At 47.8% G+C, this 16869-nt stretch overlaps 1 protein-coding gene across 2 annotated transcripts in view; it reads right to left on the bottom strand.

Moving 5' to 3' along the window:
• Window positions 1-400: 400 nt before the first annotated feature.
• Window positions 401-16869, bottom strand: part of KDM4A (lysine demethylase 4A) — a 38695-nt gene continuing 22226 nt past the window's right edge. For both annotated transcript variants that reach the window (XM_016199224.2, XM_016199225.2), the window contains exons 12-22: window positions 15509-15629; window positions 11720-11901; window positions 10041-10245; window positions 9515-9591; window positions 8779-8834; window positions 7006-7114; window positions 6491-6676; window positions 4216-4386; window positions 2127-2246; window positions 1768-1860; window positions 401-1637 (exon numbers count right to left, since the gene is read on the bottom strand). In XM_016199224.2, coding sequence (XP_016054710.2) covers window positions 1497-1637; window positions 1768-1860; window positions 2127-2246; window positions 4216-4386; window positions 6491-6676; window positions 7006-7114; window positions 8779-8834; window positions 9515-9591; window positions 10041-10245; window positions 11720-11901; window positions 15509-15629 — 1461 coding nt within the window. In that variant the 3' untranslated portion in view covers window positions 401-1496. The remainder of the gene's footprint in view (window positions 1638-1767; window positions 1861-2126; window positions 2247-4215; window positions 4387-6490; window positions 6677-7005; window positions 7115-8778; window positions 8835-9514; window positions 9592-10040; window positions 10246-11719; window positions 11902-15508; window positions 15630-16869) is intronic.

Genomic DNA, 16869 nt, shown 5'->3' with positions numbered 1-16869 from the left:
TGAACCTGACCAGCTTAATGAAGAGAGTCAGAAGTGAGAGATCAAATTCAGTTCTACAGGCTGAGTGGTGGTCTGGTCTTTCCTTTATTACCCCTTCCTTCCAATCTCTAAAGCAGGGGAAGCAACAGGTGCTCATGGACAGAGGTGCCTCTGCACCCCCCTTCCACTGTGCTTAGCCTAATACAGAACTACAGTACCAGAACTTGACAAGGAACCCATCTCTTTAGGACAACTTCCTAGATCTTTCTAGACTGAGTCTTAAAATACATGGCCCTGCTCCAGAGCCTATGACTATAGATACACCCCCAGCCTGACCCTGGGCCACTCAGGCTCCTTGGGGCAGACACAACCAATCCTCTGCTCGAGACATTTTATTGCTAAGGACAAGGTAATGCACCAGTTTTCAAAATAATTTGGTTTATAGCGTTCGTAAGTAACAAAAAACAGGGAAGTATTATAAATCTGATTCTTGTATACACAGGGTACAGGTGTGAAGCCCTCCAAGCCTGGGCTCAGGCAAACAAATTCATGAGGAGCAAAAACCTGTTTAACACCCCTTCAGTGTTGCCCTCCAGTCCCGCCCCACCCCCTCCCAAATCTACTCCCTCCCATCCCAGACCAGGGGCAAACCTGCCCCTGGCTACATGGCCCCAGTTCATCTTAATCCTCCCAGCCCCTGCATGATTGCAATTTTCTATTGACAGAATCGCCCACCAGGCTCTGCCTGCTTCCATCATTAAGATACCCCTGCACAGTATTCCCCACTCACACCCTCTAATACCGTGCCACAGGGGCTCGTGCCTAGAGAGATGGGCACACACCCATGTTACCTCTATCTTCTTAAGAGAGGGCAAAGAGGTGGTGTTAACTCCTTAGAATCTCAACACTGCAGCTTTGCCAACACTCCCTTGAGGCAGTTCAAGGGACAGATGCCACACCCATCTCCAGCCAACCCCAGGGGCCCTTATTCAGCTCAGCTGAGGGCAGAACTTCACATTTTGTTTGCCCTGGACAGGCAAGGAAGGAAGTAAAGGCCAGGGGCTGGCAAAAGCTGGTCCAGACCAAACGCACACACCCACACCCACCCACACACACATATAAATACAAAAAGGGGACGGGGAGGGGGCAAGCACCAGCACCTCTTCCTAGTTGGTGCAGGTGATCTTTAGGAAGCTAAGTCCTAGGCCAGGAACAGGGCAACCAGTCCAGCTAGCATAGTTGACCCCATTCGAGACCATGCAGCCACAGCATTCCAGTGCTCAGCTCCTCAGCTGGGAGCTCAGCGGCTGCTGCCACGAGTCCAAGAACGGCTTGTCCTTTCACTAGGGGAGAATGCAATGAGGGTTGGGTGAGAGGATAATGGGTCGGTTATTTCATTCCTTTGCATTTTACAACTTCATTTTAGAGACTTCAGAGTTCAAAAGGTCTGCTGTGCTGTGGAACCTCCAGAGTGCTCGTGCCTTGGTGGCTGGGAATCTCCTGGCTCCTGGAAGCACCTACTCCATGATGGCCCGGTACAGTGCAGGCTCAATGTAGTCTTCCCGGTATCTTGAGTTGATAACTCGCTGCCGTTTCTTTTCCTGTTTAACCTCCTTCTCTGTAAAAATCTCGTTGAAGCGCATGTCTGAGGCTACTGACTACAGAAGAATAGACAAACCAAATGAGCACTTTGTGGCCAACCACCAGGAGAAAAAAACCAAAGGGACACATCCTTGCCTTGTTCCCTTCCTCCCAGACAGGAACCAAGAGCACACAGAACACACTCACCAGTCTAGACTTGACTCTCTTGGGAAGCTCTTCATCCAGGGTGTACACATCATCTCTCTTAACCACAAGCTGTGAGCCATCCTCAAACTCCACCTACCGAGGAAACAGAGGCCTTTGACTAGCTTTTCTCCCTGGGCCACCCTGCACAGTGGCAATTTCCTGTTGACATAGGAAGAATTCAGAACACTGAAGGACTGAAGCCACATCTGGCAGACTGGACACAGGGCTGTCCCTTGCTCTGAAAGGGTTGTTACTAACTCCCTTAGCTCTCCAAAGAGCAAAGACACACCTCTGGCCCAAGAGGAAACACTGAATTAATCAAGTACCCTCCCAACCTCCTGGCAAAAACCTGTGGCTACCTGGTACATCTGGATGGGGTGCGAGGCCACGAACTTGGCTCCATAGACTTGGCCATCTGTCCATCGCACTTGAACCACTTCCCCTTCAGCAGGAGGACCCAACTGGAGACAGTCCTGACTCTGAGGGAACAATAAGAGAGGAGTGAAAGGAAGGTCCACCTGAACACAGTGTTAACCACCATCTACTGTGAGAAGAATGGACCAGGACAGAGTGACCAGGACGAATTCCTGCTTGTATGGAAACATTCGAGACACTTGCTACGTGCAGCATGATGGAAAATCCTGTGTAACTGAGTTGTGAATTGAAGCAGCTGCTTTTTCCATGGAATATAAGCTTTACTTGAAAAAAATGACTGAGCAACAAACTATGGTTATTCAGACTTGAGTACTGGCCGACACTGTCTCAAAAATGAATGAAGTGAGCCGGTCATGTCAAGGAAAACAACTGACAGTATCTAGTATTGCCAATGATAAAAATCTAAGCTTTCAAGCACAAATTAGAAATTAAGGAAAATTATATCAACAATATGAGCTTGAGGCTTCCCAAAACTTAAAGATTTTTCTGAGATGTGTCATACAAATGAATGGGATTTTGATAGTGTATAAGAAAATTTAACACTGGAAAGGTCTGCACAGCCCAATGCTCCAATATGGATATTGTTGTAAAACCATGCATAGATAGGCGAAAGACCCATTCTCAGTGCAGACCGCCCAATAGATTTGAATGTAACAGTATGCAGAGTTCACTGACCTGCTTTCACACCCCACACTGTACCTACCTTTTAAGAAATGAGCACTCATTGAGTTTTGGTGTAATATTAAAGAGAAATAACCACAATTATCTGAAAGGATATTAAAACACTCTTCCACTTCCCAAATACATGTGTCTATGACACAGAAGTTTCTTCATATAGTTTAACCAAAACAATACATTGCAACAGACTGAAGATGGGACATTAAAGATACCTGCAAAATTACAGAAAAATGGCATTCTCCCTGCTAATATTTTTCGTCTTAAAAGGTTGTTTTTACCTTCAACAATAAACTTTTTTAAAAAATAAAAGGAAGCTATTTTTTTTTTTATTAAAAGTGGAATATTTCAAATCAATTTCAGTTTTAATTTCTAACAGAGTAACTGTTGATGGACAAAACCCACAAAAAAATACAAGTTCTTTGGGGCCCTCACTAACATTTAGAGGAGAGTCCTGAAATCACTGTTCTGTAAGTTATAGATGACACCAACTACTTCTCAGAGTTGGTATGAGAGGTGACAGAAATACCTGACATAAAGCACTTAGCATACTGCCTGGCACACTGGAGAGCGTAATAAATCATAGCTATTTTATTGCCACAAATACTGTTACTATCATTCTTACTACCTTATAACTAATGAATGTGCTTTTAGCAACTACATTGTTAATGTGGCATAAATGGGGAAAATAACTGATTTTGTTAAAAGAAGTGGCTCGATCCCACTACCTTGATGCTTAGTTTAACACATGAAAAGGCAGGGTAGGGGTGGGGGAAACCTGAACTAAGTCTTGAGTACTGAGCCAGGAAACCTAGGATTGGGTCCAGGCAGGGCTTTGTGTCTCAAGTGTTGATGAGATAAGCAGGCTAGGGGTGTCTCAAAGCAGTTTCTGCTAAGCCCCAAAGCCTTCTGGTGTAAAGAACCAAAAGCCAATGCCATCTATGTACTAATAGGGCATGATAGAAAAAGAGAGCTAGCTGGACAATTCCAAATTCACACAGCTACTAAGCAATGGAGCTGGTACATGCACATGGGCCTGATCCCAAAGCCTGGGCCTTCTCACTGCAGTAGAATGCCTTCAAGGGTAGTTTAGACTGAAACACAAGTATGTTTCAAAGAAATGCAGAAACACTGATTCCTAAAAGCTTCTAGAGGAGGCACAGTACCCGAGCAGGACACAATTTCATTTGTACAGAAAGACCAGGCTTCTTGTTGTTCTGGGACCAACTGATGAAACCACGGGCCTGACTAGAAAAGGAAGGCCCACAACCAGTCTGCCATCCAGACCTAGGAACACCCCAGTCCCAAACTGCACAAGAAGCTCCTTTCAGAAGTTACCACTATGTCCTCAGGATAGAGATTGTCGCTGAAGGAGCCATCATCAAAGTTGACTTCATAGAAGGTCTCAGTGGTAAGCCTGACCACCTCACACTGGTAGAAGCGCCCGTTCTTGTGCTTGCTAATGACCTTCTGGCCTGCAGTGATGCTCTGCAAGGCGCCCTTGGCACGCTGGAAAAAACAGAGGCTTGGGTTACTCCCACGTTGACTTGACAGGTTTGGCAAATGGGGCCCAAAAAGCAACTGGTTCCTCTTTACCAGGGAAAGACAGCAAAGGAATGGAATAGTAAAAAGGAGTAAGAGATGGGAGTTCAAACAGGTCTTTCCAATTACACACACCCCAGCCAGGACACTGGAAGAAACTAGTATCATATTTTCTTACATAAATGTTGCTCCTCCCTAGTTCCCAGGCCACAACTGTCCTCATACCATACTGTCTTGCCCCAAACTCCCTGAACACTCTTGTAACTTCCCTACCTGTTGCCAGGAACTGACCAAATAGCACCTACTAACGCACACAACTTAGACACACATCAAAGTAGACATTCGACAGGTGATCTGAGGTCTAGGGCCCCCAGAAAATGCTCCACACAGATCTTAGCACTAGCTCTACCCTCACGGCTAGCACACAAAGACTGAGTTTCCCTGGATGCCCTCAGGTGCATAGGACAAAGGGCTCTCCATTACAAGGGCCTTGCCATCTCTGGGACCCTCACATCACCCTTCTTCTCATTCTGAACTTGCCTTTGATACAGATGGGATCACAGAGCATCTGTGGCCTCGTGTCCAACCACTCCTCCCCACACTGCCCAAGCACTGCACTCCAGCCATGCTGGCCTCCTTGTTGTTCTCTGAGCACATGTGCCAAAGGTGTTCCCACCTTGGGGTTTTTTGCACTGCATCTCCCCCTATCTGAAATGCTAGTCCCATTATATGCATGCTGCTCCCTCACATCCAAATGTCAACTTATTGACGCCGTTCCTCATGATCTCCTTTTCCACTCCCCTTATCCTGCCTTATTTTTACCTATTGCAATTTTCCCCATCTAATATACTATATATTTACTTGTTTCCTGACATGTGGTAGATGAATAAGTAAAGAATGAATTAATGAATACTCAACAGCATCAGCCGTTTCCTCACAGCATCAGCAACTTATGGCCACCCATTTAAGGATGTGAAGTGCAATTGATAATCACAAAATCACTATCCTGTTCCACAACAAAACTTCTGTTTCTCAACCAGAGCCAGGACCCAACACTATCTCAGGCCATTACTCTTCCAGAGTTTCATTCTTACATCCACTATTTTTTCACCTTCCTAAGCCCCTCACCCACCCTGACCACGTATAGTGCTCAGTAAAATACTTCTATGAAAGAGAAGAATCCAGTCAGCCAACAAGTCCTCTTCCATAATCCCAAATAGCAGAGGGAAAAGGGTTAGATGTGACACCAAAGCTCTGCCTCTATGTTCCCATTTCGGACTTCACATCTCTTGTAGGCTAACTCGTCTCCCTGCCTCCAATTCTTATTCCTTCAATCCTTGACTCCACCAGAGTGACAAATAAAAGAAGTGTAGCTAAAATCATAATATTGGAGCAGTTCTCCCAATCTACTGGCAGTGCAGCAGTCCTGGCCTCCACCCTCTGGAGCTGCTTGCCCTGCAATACCATCCCCACAAAGATGCCAGAACCAGTCTTACATGTTCATTCTTCTGAGACTTGTCTGTTCTGTTTCTGAAGCCTTGAATGCCCTCCGGCTCACAATTCCTACTCTTGTTTAAGACCCCCTTCAAATGCTACCTTCTACTGAAACCCTTCCATAACTCCTCCAGCTAAAATTACATATACTTTCTCTGAGCTTCAACATTTAGAGAAGTTCAAAGTCTCCACTGTATGGTGGTTAATGGTTAACTGCTGGGAGCTTTCCCTGTCTGTTCACAACATTTACAGAGTTTCTGCCATGTCCCTGACACTGTGCTAAGTAACAGGGACACTCAGATTAATAAAATATGGACCCTTGAGTTTACCTTGGAGGAGAGGCAAACAAACAGGTAATCAAAAGGAATCAGCCACAAGCAGTTTGGTGCCACTGGATTAGGAAGTGCCAGGCAGGGAGTAGAGATGGACAGGGCCATGTCTAAATCCCTTACTCATTAGCACTCTCCATAAAGCATAATGCTTGCGGAAATACTTGCTGAGACAATGAACGAACAACCTGCAGAGAAAATGATCCTGGAAACTGTCAGGAGGAGTCTAAAATGGCACCCTCCCTCACCTCCAAATTAGGAATCCTGTGCCGAAAGCAGGTAATGAAGACGACAAAAGGCCAGTCATCTGGCTGCATCATCACTCCTGCAGCCTGGGCGCAGCTCACGTGGAAAGCAGTTGGGCAACGGCCGTGAGAACACTGCACACAGCAGCCGGCAGTTCTTTTCCTTCGCTTCTTACAGAAGACACATTTCTACAGCACAGGAAGTAAGCCAATGATTCCAGGAACTGACAGTACAGTCACCTCTATCATCCTCCCCTCCCCGCCCCAAAGCAGAGCCAGGCCAGCAGGAGTCAACTTCCTTCCCGAACAGGAGGGTACACACCCCCTCTCAGAATCTCGTGTCTGATTACAGGTGTCCTCAGCAAGCACTTTCAACCATGGGGTGAGTATCACAAACCCTGGTCAAAACCAAGGGGTAAAAGCTGGACACTGGTGGAGCAGAGGCTGCCCTCAGAAGGGCTATGAGACTTGTAAACAAGGTAACGATGTAGTCTGCAGGCCCATCTCGTCTTCCTTACCAGCTTGAAGCGTGGCAGGGGAATTTTGCTCACATCCACTGGACTTCTTTCTGCAATGCTGACAAACCTCGCTTCCAGAATTGCCACAGCACATGAGACATGGACCCACCTGCCAAAAAAGGTAAAGGCTACCTTAGTCACCTGTGGCTCCAACACCCTGTGGCCTTCTCATCTCCTGTGGGCCCGCAGATGGTGCTTCCACCCTAACCCATCATGACTGCTGACCTCCACCAGCAAGTTCCTGGGACCCAGTGAGGTAAGAACCAGAGAGTCTGGAAAATGAGTGTGTGGAAACAGGTCCCCACCACACTGCCCTGGGTTAGCAGAGGGCTGCACTTCTTACAATCTGTTGCAAAAAGAGCAGAGCTAATTGAGTGTGGCGGATTTAGGGAAGTGAGAATAAATTAGAGAGCTCTACCTACACGTCCTTTACTTTAATACCTGGGTGCTTCCTCAAAATATCTCCAACTGTGCCCCCATCTGCCTAACAGCCTTCCCCTGCAGGCCTTTGCTAAAACCCTCCCCTGAGCTGAAACAACCTCTCCCTTCTACTCCCTTCATCCACAGCAGACTCACTCTTTAAGGTCTGGCCCAAGCACCCACTTACTCTGACAGGTAGGTTTAATGGACATTCTTAAAGTATTAAATAAGTTCTGGGCGTTACAGGAAACTGTCACGGCCCAAGATAAGAACTACAACAGGGAAAGCACTTAACAAGCAAGCCAGGTAGAAGCCTACAACAGATGGTGTTGGGGCTACACTGAAGCTGTCTGCAGTATTTACAGGACTATTATACGAGAGTGGGGACAGATTTTTTTTTTTTTTGCGTGGCCCTATAGGGCAGAACAAGAGTGATTTCCACTCCAAGTACAGAAGGACTTTAACAGTGCTATGCTGCAATTGTGAGGAACACCATGACCTCAAGTAATGTCAGCAAGTGCCTTTAAAGGAGTGGGAGCAGGAAGCAGAGGAGTCGTCTATCTGGAACAGCATGAAGGGGGTTCCCATGAGGCAGGAGGCCTGACACAATGTTGGTCCAAGTTCCCACAGGATTCCAGCTGGAAACAGGATACTGACCACTGGTTGCCTACCAAGCTGTGTGTACCACAACCTTGGGAGCCAGCTCTTCCCAGGCAAAAACCTCATTCACCGTACGTTTCTACCGCAGAACAAGTAAGCCAACACCAAGCACAAAGACTCAGCTCAGTGAAAATGAGCTGCCTGCTGTTGAGAAGCCCCGCTCTGGGCTAAGGTCAGATACTTCTGTAGGTCTGATTCAACAGCAAGTTGGCTTGGCCAAGCTCTCCTCAATGGCCCACTCTTCTCAAGGACACATGCCCTCATTCTGAACAGCGGCTCTGAACCAGGGAGAGCCTACCTTCGGAAAAGCACTCACTAGCCACCCATGGCTGTGGGCACCTCTGCACCCACCCAGCCGTAACAAAGTAACTGCCCTCACTTCCAGCCCACAAAGCCCTTGCTCCATCTTGACAGACAGGATCCTTACACCCTCAAGAGTCCATCTCAGCTCCTGCAAAAGGAGGAAGTTGCTTACAGCTCTGCCTCAGAGGGAAAGGTGGACTTGGAAAGGACCAGGACTTCTTGGCTCCCCCTGGCATCCCATTTTAAAATTAGTCTTGGAGATGCTACTCCGCTCCAAACAATGGGCTTCCTCAAACCTCATCAGTCATTCTGATGTGCAGCCACTGCCCTGAGTGCCTCCGCCGGCTGCCTCCGAACTGTACATTCCAAGACGCTGCTCAGGAGACTCACCTGTCGTCATTTGCTCTCTGCAGGGCTCCTCCTCGTAATGAGCATAAACAGCAGTCCTGCCAAGAAGGGAGGGGAGGAAGATGTTACCACCAAGTCACTAACATCCAACATGCTCTCCTCTAGACTTCCTCTGGGCAGCTGTAGCCTCCACATAAGAAAGCAGCCAAATGCCATGTGGGCTTTGCCCGCACAGCCGTTGTAACCAGGACTCCCCTGGAGGAAGACGGGAGGCCACTCTGGGCTAAACTGCACCAAATATTCGCTTGACTTAACATAATCCTCTTCGCTGTTACTGTTAATAACAACAGCTATAAGCAAAGTAACAAATGACACTCTGCTCAAACCAGAGGCACTACAGGGCTCTGACCCCCTCCTATGTGGGTACTGCCAGGTTTGTGGGTGGGGGTGATGAAGAGAAAGCTACAAAATGAGCCATCTGAGCCCCATTCTGGCACTCCAACCCAGTGGCTAAGTTCTTTAAAGGGGGTTAGGGCTCATCCGCAGGAGGACCTGTACTTGGTCCTGATACCACAGAGCAAACACAGCTTCCAGATTCCACATAGGCCCCACCATGGGTGGGCGGCAACCACTCTCACTGTCACGGTGATTTATTCTGACACCGCTGTGTACCAGGCCCCATGCAGACTTCTGGGGATATAAGTCCATAGGAAACAGTCTGGCCCTCAGCGAACTCTAAGTCTCACAGGGAAGAGAGTGACAGTGTGAACGCACTCACCTCCTCCAGGGCATTGGCAGAACAACGAGAACACATCCAGTCTTCAGAAGCCTTTGCAGGGGGGACCCCATAGCAACCTAACGGGGATACCGAGATGATCAAATGAAACCCAGAGGCCAGAGTCAGAATGAAGATTTGCAACTCTTTTCCATGTAGTATGTCCCAAAGCTACAACCAAATCTTCCAGAAACCCCTAAATTCTAGAGTCAGGGCACCCAGGGTTCAGCCTCAAAAAGTCAGAAACTGTAGATTCACTGGTTCAAACATCTAGTGCATAGTGAGGATAAGCTCCTCCTGGTATCTGAACCAAGAGGACAGCAGAGAGGTGGCTGTGAAGCATGGACCCCAGAGAGACAGGAAACTCAGACTCAATCACAACAAACTCCCCAAGAACACATAAGCAATCTTTACACTGGGGGACTGGGGAGGTCAGGGGAGGCTGGGGGAGAGGCCAATGGGGGCAAGGACTTCCAATGAAAAGGCCCATGCCCCCAAGACAGGACACGGGAAAAGGTAAGGCACTCACTGGCGTGGACCCGGACACTGCACTTCTTGCAGGAAACGAGAATGCTGGTGCCATCGTCCTCGAGGTAAGGGGTGGAAAGGTTGATGTCTGTGCTGCAGCCAGTGGAAGTGAAGCACATTTCCGGAATCAATGGCTTGGTCCTCTGCTTCTGTGGGGCTAAATCTGGAGTATTTCCACAGTTCTGACTAAGGCCTCCAAACTCAACCTGAAGACAGAGTGCGAGTGCACACCTCAGTGAACATGCCTGTGTTCTAGGCCCTCTGCCTGCTCCATCAGCAGGAAGCTGGCTCTCTTACCGATATGACTATGGCTGTGGCTCCCCAGTGCACAGCCATTATCCCCTAGCTGCTAATTGAAGTTACCTCTAATGACTCAAATTCAATTTCTCACAGCAGCATCAAACAGTGGCCCCTGGGGGCAACCAAGAAAAGGGAGCGCGATAAGAGGCAACTGGGATTTCAATCTCTTCAAACCAAGTGGTGATAAAGTGCACTGAGATGTTAGCAAGGCTGCTACTGTGGGCTACCCTATGTGCTGCACTGCACTGTGGATCCCACCCAGGGAGCTTACCCACAGCAGCTGCTCCCTATGGGCGAGCACTGATTTCCCCGTGGTACATGTCCGCAGGTCACCTGAGCTGCAGCCCAACCTGCCATTCCCGCCTGGGGACCTTTCAGGAAGAACACTGTGTTTATGTACTTCCTTGTGGCAAACAGCCTGACCACAAACATCTGCTGGCTCTGCCGCTGGATGGCACCATCACGCCCACTGCAAGGATGGCACCCAGAAACATGTCAACCCTAAGCCTACGCCACTCATGAAACTCTGAGCCGCAGTTGGTAAGTCTGCTGACAGTACAGCCAGGTCTTTCCACTTTGTTTCAGAGGCAAGGGCACACGTAGTTCTTCCATTTGGCTTTTTTGTCAATGCAAAGTAGTGCGTTCAATCCAAAATGTGTTGTCTGAGGTTCCATTCTTTGGCAGGCATGAACCTGAGCCCTGCCAGGCTCACTGGCAGCCATGCCACTTTTAACCACCATCGAAAGACTGGTTATTTACATGCCACCCTGGGCAGGTCCCAGCTGAGACTGAGCTGTTCACCTGGCACATGCTGAGGTGGGTGCCTTCCTGGCCTAAAAGACACACAATGGTGAAGCCATCAAATGCCCCGGGAGTACAGCTAAGCTCAGCCTTGGCACCTTCCCAGCCCCTCTCTCCCAGAAGGCCTTTGCTCCTCCCCGTCCCAAGTTCCCTCTGACTACTGAGGCAGTGGGACAGGGAGGAAGAGAGCACTGGGGATGTGGCTCCTCATCTGAAATTCAGACTGTGGTAAAGACACACTCCATCCTCTAGGCTGACTGGCCAGGACTACAAACCACTGGAAGGAATGTCACTGACTAGAATGGTAACAAAAGCACAGATTCCTCTGCAAACAGTACGAGGCACAGGGACCCCCCCCCCCGCAAGCCCCGTCATCAGCTCTTCTCCAAAGCATTCTCCAGTGAAAACTCACATTGCTGGGCTTTCTGCCTCAGAAGCCTGACCAGGACGATGGGGCAGAAAATACCAGAAAAGCGTGCCTTTCCCAAGACGACCAGCGACAAGCTATGTACCCACATTTAAACCTGGCTTCCCTCTGACTGCTGGTTCTGGCCATCAGAGCGGATGGGGTGGGCTCACCTGATTGTAAGTCTGAAAGATCATACAGACAGAGCAGTGAGGGGCCTGCTGGGCCATGGTCTCATTGAATTCCTTTTCAGCCTCAAAGTTCGGGGGTCGGTTCTGCCATAGTTGGCTCAGGGGCTTGGCCCAGGCCTCCGTCTCCTCAGCCTCCTCCTCGGGGGCCAGCTGTTCAGATGTCTCTAGAGAAGAAATCAGAGTGTGAGTCAGTACAGCCATGGTTCTGCCTGGAGAGTGGGTGAGCTCAGCCAGGACTCTTGGTCCCGGATTTAGACTAAACCCAAGATCCTATGGGTGATAAAGGCAAAGGGCAGAAGTAATTTTCAATAAACTCTGTCAATACTTGGATGATTTGCGGGGAGTCCTGCCTGTAGCCCTTACTCTGGTCAGACGATTCATGGTCTCTGCTCTCCTGGCCCCTAACAGCTGCCAGCACTCAACCCCTCTTCCCAAGGGCAGCAGAGTGGAACACTGCCTAGAAACCAAGTTACTTGCTGCCTCCAATATGTCAGCATGTTGAGTCCTTACCTTTCAAGTTTCCTCATTTAGTTGCACTGAAGGGAAACAAGGGAAATGGCAAGGCTTAAAAGTTTCTGCATCATTGCCTCTCGTCAGAACTTCCCGGCTCCCTCTGGAAAGGTCAGTGGGATCTCTGCTTGTTCTGGACAGGGCTCGCCAACCGTCCTGGCTCTGCCTCAAAGGCAGGCAGAGCATGTCTAAGATAAAGCCTTGTTCGGGCATTACGCAGGATGTAATGCCCGAGTCTAGACCAGGGGCTGGCACATGGACCAGATCCAGCCCACTAAGGGAGCTAAGAACTGTCTTTGCATTTTCAAAGGGTTGGGGGGGAAGGGGGGAATATGTGATAGAGACATAAGGCCCACAAAGTCTGAAATATTTACTCTCTGGTCCTTCAAAGACCCCTGGTCTAGATAAGTCTGTATCTCTTCATTACCCTAGACAGGAGAGCACATACTTCATCGGGCCTCAGCACTGCCTGCAAAAGGAAATCCCTTCTGGGCACATCTCCCAAAAGGGACATACTGCTGAATGGAAAACAAAAAACTGCTCACAAAACTAGGTGCACACTTTCCAGCTGCCCCAAATCAGCGAGAAGATGGGCACAGCCCACTAGCTCCCAGTAGAAACAGGTCAAGAAGGGAAGCTCCATAACTCTATCCTTATGGTAAACGAGGTCAAAGATGGGCAGCAGCAGCAACAAATACCAAAATAAACTGATGCCCAGAGTGTTTCTCCAGGTGTTCCCCCAAATGAGGGAAGGATGAGAAACTGTAATTGGGATGTCCCTCTGTGGCAAGTGTTCAAAGAAAGGCCCCAGAATGGAGCACCAGACAGGAGCCCGGTTCTGTGCCAGCCCCACATGAGGCACCTTATCAGACCACTATACCTCTCCATGTGTGGGCACCAGCAATCCCCAGCTACAACCGTTCCAAGGATCTTCTCAGTTCTTCCAAGCAGAAATGCTTTCCAAGAGGCCCTGGAGATCCATGCAGAGCAGCCCAAGAACACTCTGGTATATATATGCTTGCACCACGTGTCCATCTACTTGTTCCCTTCTGGCAGTTCCAGCTCAAGGCTCAGTGCAGATGAATAGTTATCTAGTCCACCTTTATAGTCATGTTTAATTTAAAGGGATCTGGCAGCTACCATGAGTGTGACCTCAGGGAAGGGAAGGTACATACCATAGCATAGTGAGGCCAATGCAGACAATTAAAATCAACCCCTATGAGCCCCATCCTCGAGCCCAGCCAGTAACCATGGCGCCAACCTAAAGCAGATGTTTTCCGCATCCTGGCCAAAATAAGAGTGACCAGGATAGGACCAAAAAAACAGAAACAGACAGCTTCACAATCACAAGAGAAAAATTAACGCACTGACATTTGTTTTGTTTACAAAACCATTAAGTGGCCAAAAATCATTCCATTTGTGAATACTGAACAATGAGGGAGATGTGAACTGTTATGTGAAAATTGCAGGAGTCAAAAGTTTACATTTACATATATAAACTTCACTGAGCTGTACAGTTAACATGTATGCATTTCACTAAATATGTTCTGCCTCAATTGAAAATATTTTAAGTGGGGAAGGGCACACTATGCTAAAAGAAGCTAAAAAAAAGAACTTCCAAATGTGTGACCTTAGATTGGTTTGTGCTGGTTTAAAGGGGAAAAACTATAAGACACATTTTTGGGATAAGCAGGGAAAAATGAAGATGGACTGAGGACTGGAGGGTATTATGAAATTACTGCTTATTTTCCCAGGTGTGATAACAGTAGTGTTTATATAGGAAATAATACTTAGGAGATCCCTCTCTGTATTTAAGTGAAGTGGCTTGATGACTACAACTTAGTTGCCAATGATATGGCAAATATGTACGTAGTATGCACACAAACAATGCAAATGGAGTGAGCAATTAAGGCAAAATGGTAACAGCTGTTGAATACAGGAGGCGAGCACAGTGCTTTTATCTTTCAACTTTTCCACATTTGAAAATTTTAATCATAAAAAGTTGGAGGGCTGTATATTATGATCTCAATTACATTATTATAAAAACACATACATGGGCATAATATCTGACCAGAAAAGTCAGCAAAATGTTCACAGTGATCACCGTTACAGGGTAATTTTGTTGTCCTCTTTGTAACTTTTCTGCTTTTCTACAACCTACATTGCTTTAGAACACTGCGGGGTTAATTATGAAGCTAGGCTGTTGCTACCCAGAGAACCTGAAGCCCCCATCAGGGTGAGAGGAAGACCAGAGGACTTCCTGAGACTCCAGCTCAAGGTCTAGCCTATTTCTGACTATAGGATCTCAAGACACTTTCCCCACCCAACTTATCATGACCCTTCTACCAAGGAAAGCAGTCAAGAAAGGTCATGTGGGGTCTGAGGAGAAGGCTGGTGAGGCTCCGGACCTTCCCACCCAGCTGATGGCACCAGGAAGGACAGGACAGAGTAGGAGAGGGCCTGGAATCAGTCAAGAATGACAGGGAACCTGTTCACTGATAGAGGCTCATCGGCACTGATTTTACTGGATCTCTGGGCTCCAGGCAGCACAGGAGACCACACTGCGCTGATGACAATCACTCCCTGAGCTCTAGTGATATACATCCGGGTTCTACTCCCCTTCTGTCTCCCTCACAGGTTCCTCTTCCTCCCTCCCCTGTCCTCTTAACCCCAGCCTCTGCTTACTGCCCTCTGCACCTCTCCCTGATTTGCCTCAGTTACTCTAAGAAATGTATCAAGGACCATACAACCCCAAGTCTACATCCTGCAGACACTGAACAGAGGTTTCTAAAACCCAGCCACAGCCAGAAACTAGGGAGGCACTCAACTCATGCCTCTCCTTCCCTTCCACCCTCACAGGTCCACATCCAACTGCCAAATCCATCTGACTTTATCTCCCCAGCATCTTTGCTACATCCCCTCCCCCCACCCCCACCTCCATCATCCCATTCAGACCCTCAAATCTCATGGAGACCACGACAAAAGCCTATCTGCTCCTCTCAGAGCCATTGTCAAGATGCAATCACTTGGAGCAATCTTTCTCATGTAAATTTGACCATGTAACTCTTTCTGCTTAACACGCTTCAAAGGCTTAATATAAGGTATCAAATGAAATCCTGCTGTCTTTATGGACTATCTGGAGGAAGAGCCCAGTCACAGGCCCACCCTCAGCCCTCAGCTTGGCCTCCCGGTGACCTGTCAGGCCAAGTCCTAATGTGGTGAGCTGCCTCCCTACTGGTAAAGAGAGAAGACAACGCTTACCATCATCACTGATGCAATCCTGCAACACAAGTGGGTGGTGGCGGGGGAGCTTGCTCAAGGGCTGACGCCGGCCCTTGGACTTCTTATTCTCCTCCAGGGAAAACATGTATTCATCCGCAACCTGTGCAAACCACAAGAAGAAATCAAAATGAGCTTGCCTCCACCTGAGGACACAGCAAAAGTTAGTCTTACGATGAAAACCAAGAAAAAGAGCCGGAACAGAGAAACACACAAAAAATAGAAAACCAAACACAGAAAACATTTGTTTTAGAAAAACAAAATGACAGTATCTTGACGCAAGCTAGTCTGAACTAGGATTATGTCAACATTTTAGAGCAACACTGTGCCTAGTAAGCGGGGGAAAAATGTATCACAAATAAACCTACTCCAGTTCTAAAGGAGCCTTGCCCCCACCCCTGTGCTCACTGTCATAAGACTGCATCTGAGAGCCCCTGAGAAACCCAGGTCCCCTCTCCTTGGACTGGAAAGCCAGCAGCACCTATTACAAAGTGACAGGCAGCTGGGTCATCTAGGTTTGAAAGGCTAGTGGACATTTAAAAGGGTGAGAAGTAGCTGATTCACTAAAGGTAAAATAGGCCAACTTCTCCTTATGCACTGTCGAGACCTCAGCTCTAGCTGACACCATTCATTCCTCTTCTGCAGGGGAGAACATCAGCCAGGACAGAGAGCACATCTAAAATTCTGGCCTAGCTGCAAAGGGAAAGGTTGATGTAATGCTGCATTTACATTAATCTCAAAGTAATTGTAATAAGGTTTAAGATGTATAGGATTGAGTCAGTAATACCACAGAAAAGTTTCTTTCTAACCCACATATCTATAAAACTTTGTTATATTGACATTAGGAGACATGGGGTTCAGCAAAACCTATTAAGCAAGGAAATGAGGCCTCCAAGAGGGCTACTTTGCAACTGTGACAAATACCAATGCCTTCGAGTGGAGCGAGATGGGGCAGCACTGCAGTGCCACCATGCAGTACCTGGGCCTGTAGGTGCCTGGTGCAATGTCACAGAACCCCAGAACTTAAGAACCACACTTGGAATGTCAGGAAAAAACAAACTCTCAGCAGGCCACATCCAAATGTAACAGAGCCTACTCTTCCAAACATAAATTTAACCAATAAGTTTCAGTGTCCATTAGACAAATATTTACTGAGACAACTGAGTGCAAAGGGCCTGCCCAGGAAAGGAGAAAGGTGTGGAGAAATGATCTAAAAAGATGTGATCTCTGCATACTGGAGTGACGCTGACTCAATGAGCAGGAACATACTGGAAGAGTGAGGACGTTAGGGACCTCTTACTACTGATGTCCATGAGACTCAGGAGATCACAGACTTCTAATCA

This window comes from Miniopterus natalensis, assembly GCF_054644295.1.
Source record: "Miniopterus natalensis isolate mMinNat1 chromosome 9 unlocalized genomic scaffold, mMinNat1.hap1 SUPER_9_unloc_1, whole genome shotgun sequence".
Classification (NCBI taxonomy): Eukaryota; Metazoa; Chordata; class Mammalia; order Chiroptera; family Miniopteridae; genus Miniopterus; species Miniopterus natalensis.
The sequence above is the reverse complement of the archived record's forward strand: the minus strand, read 5'-3'. Positions and strand labels throughout refer to the sequence as shown.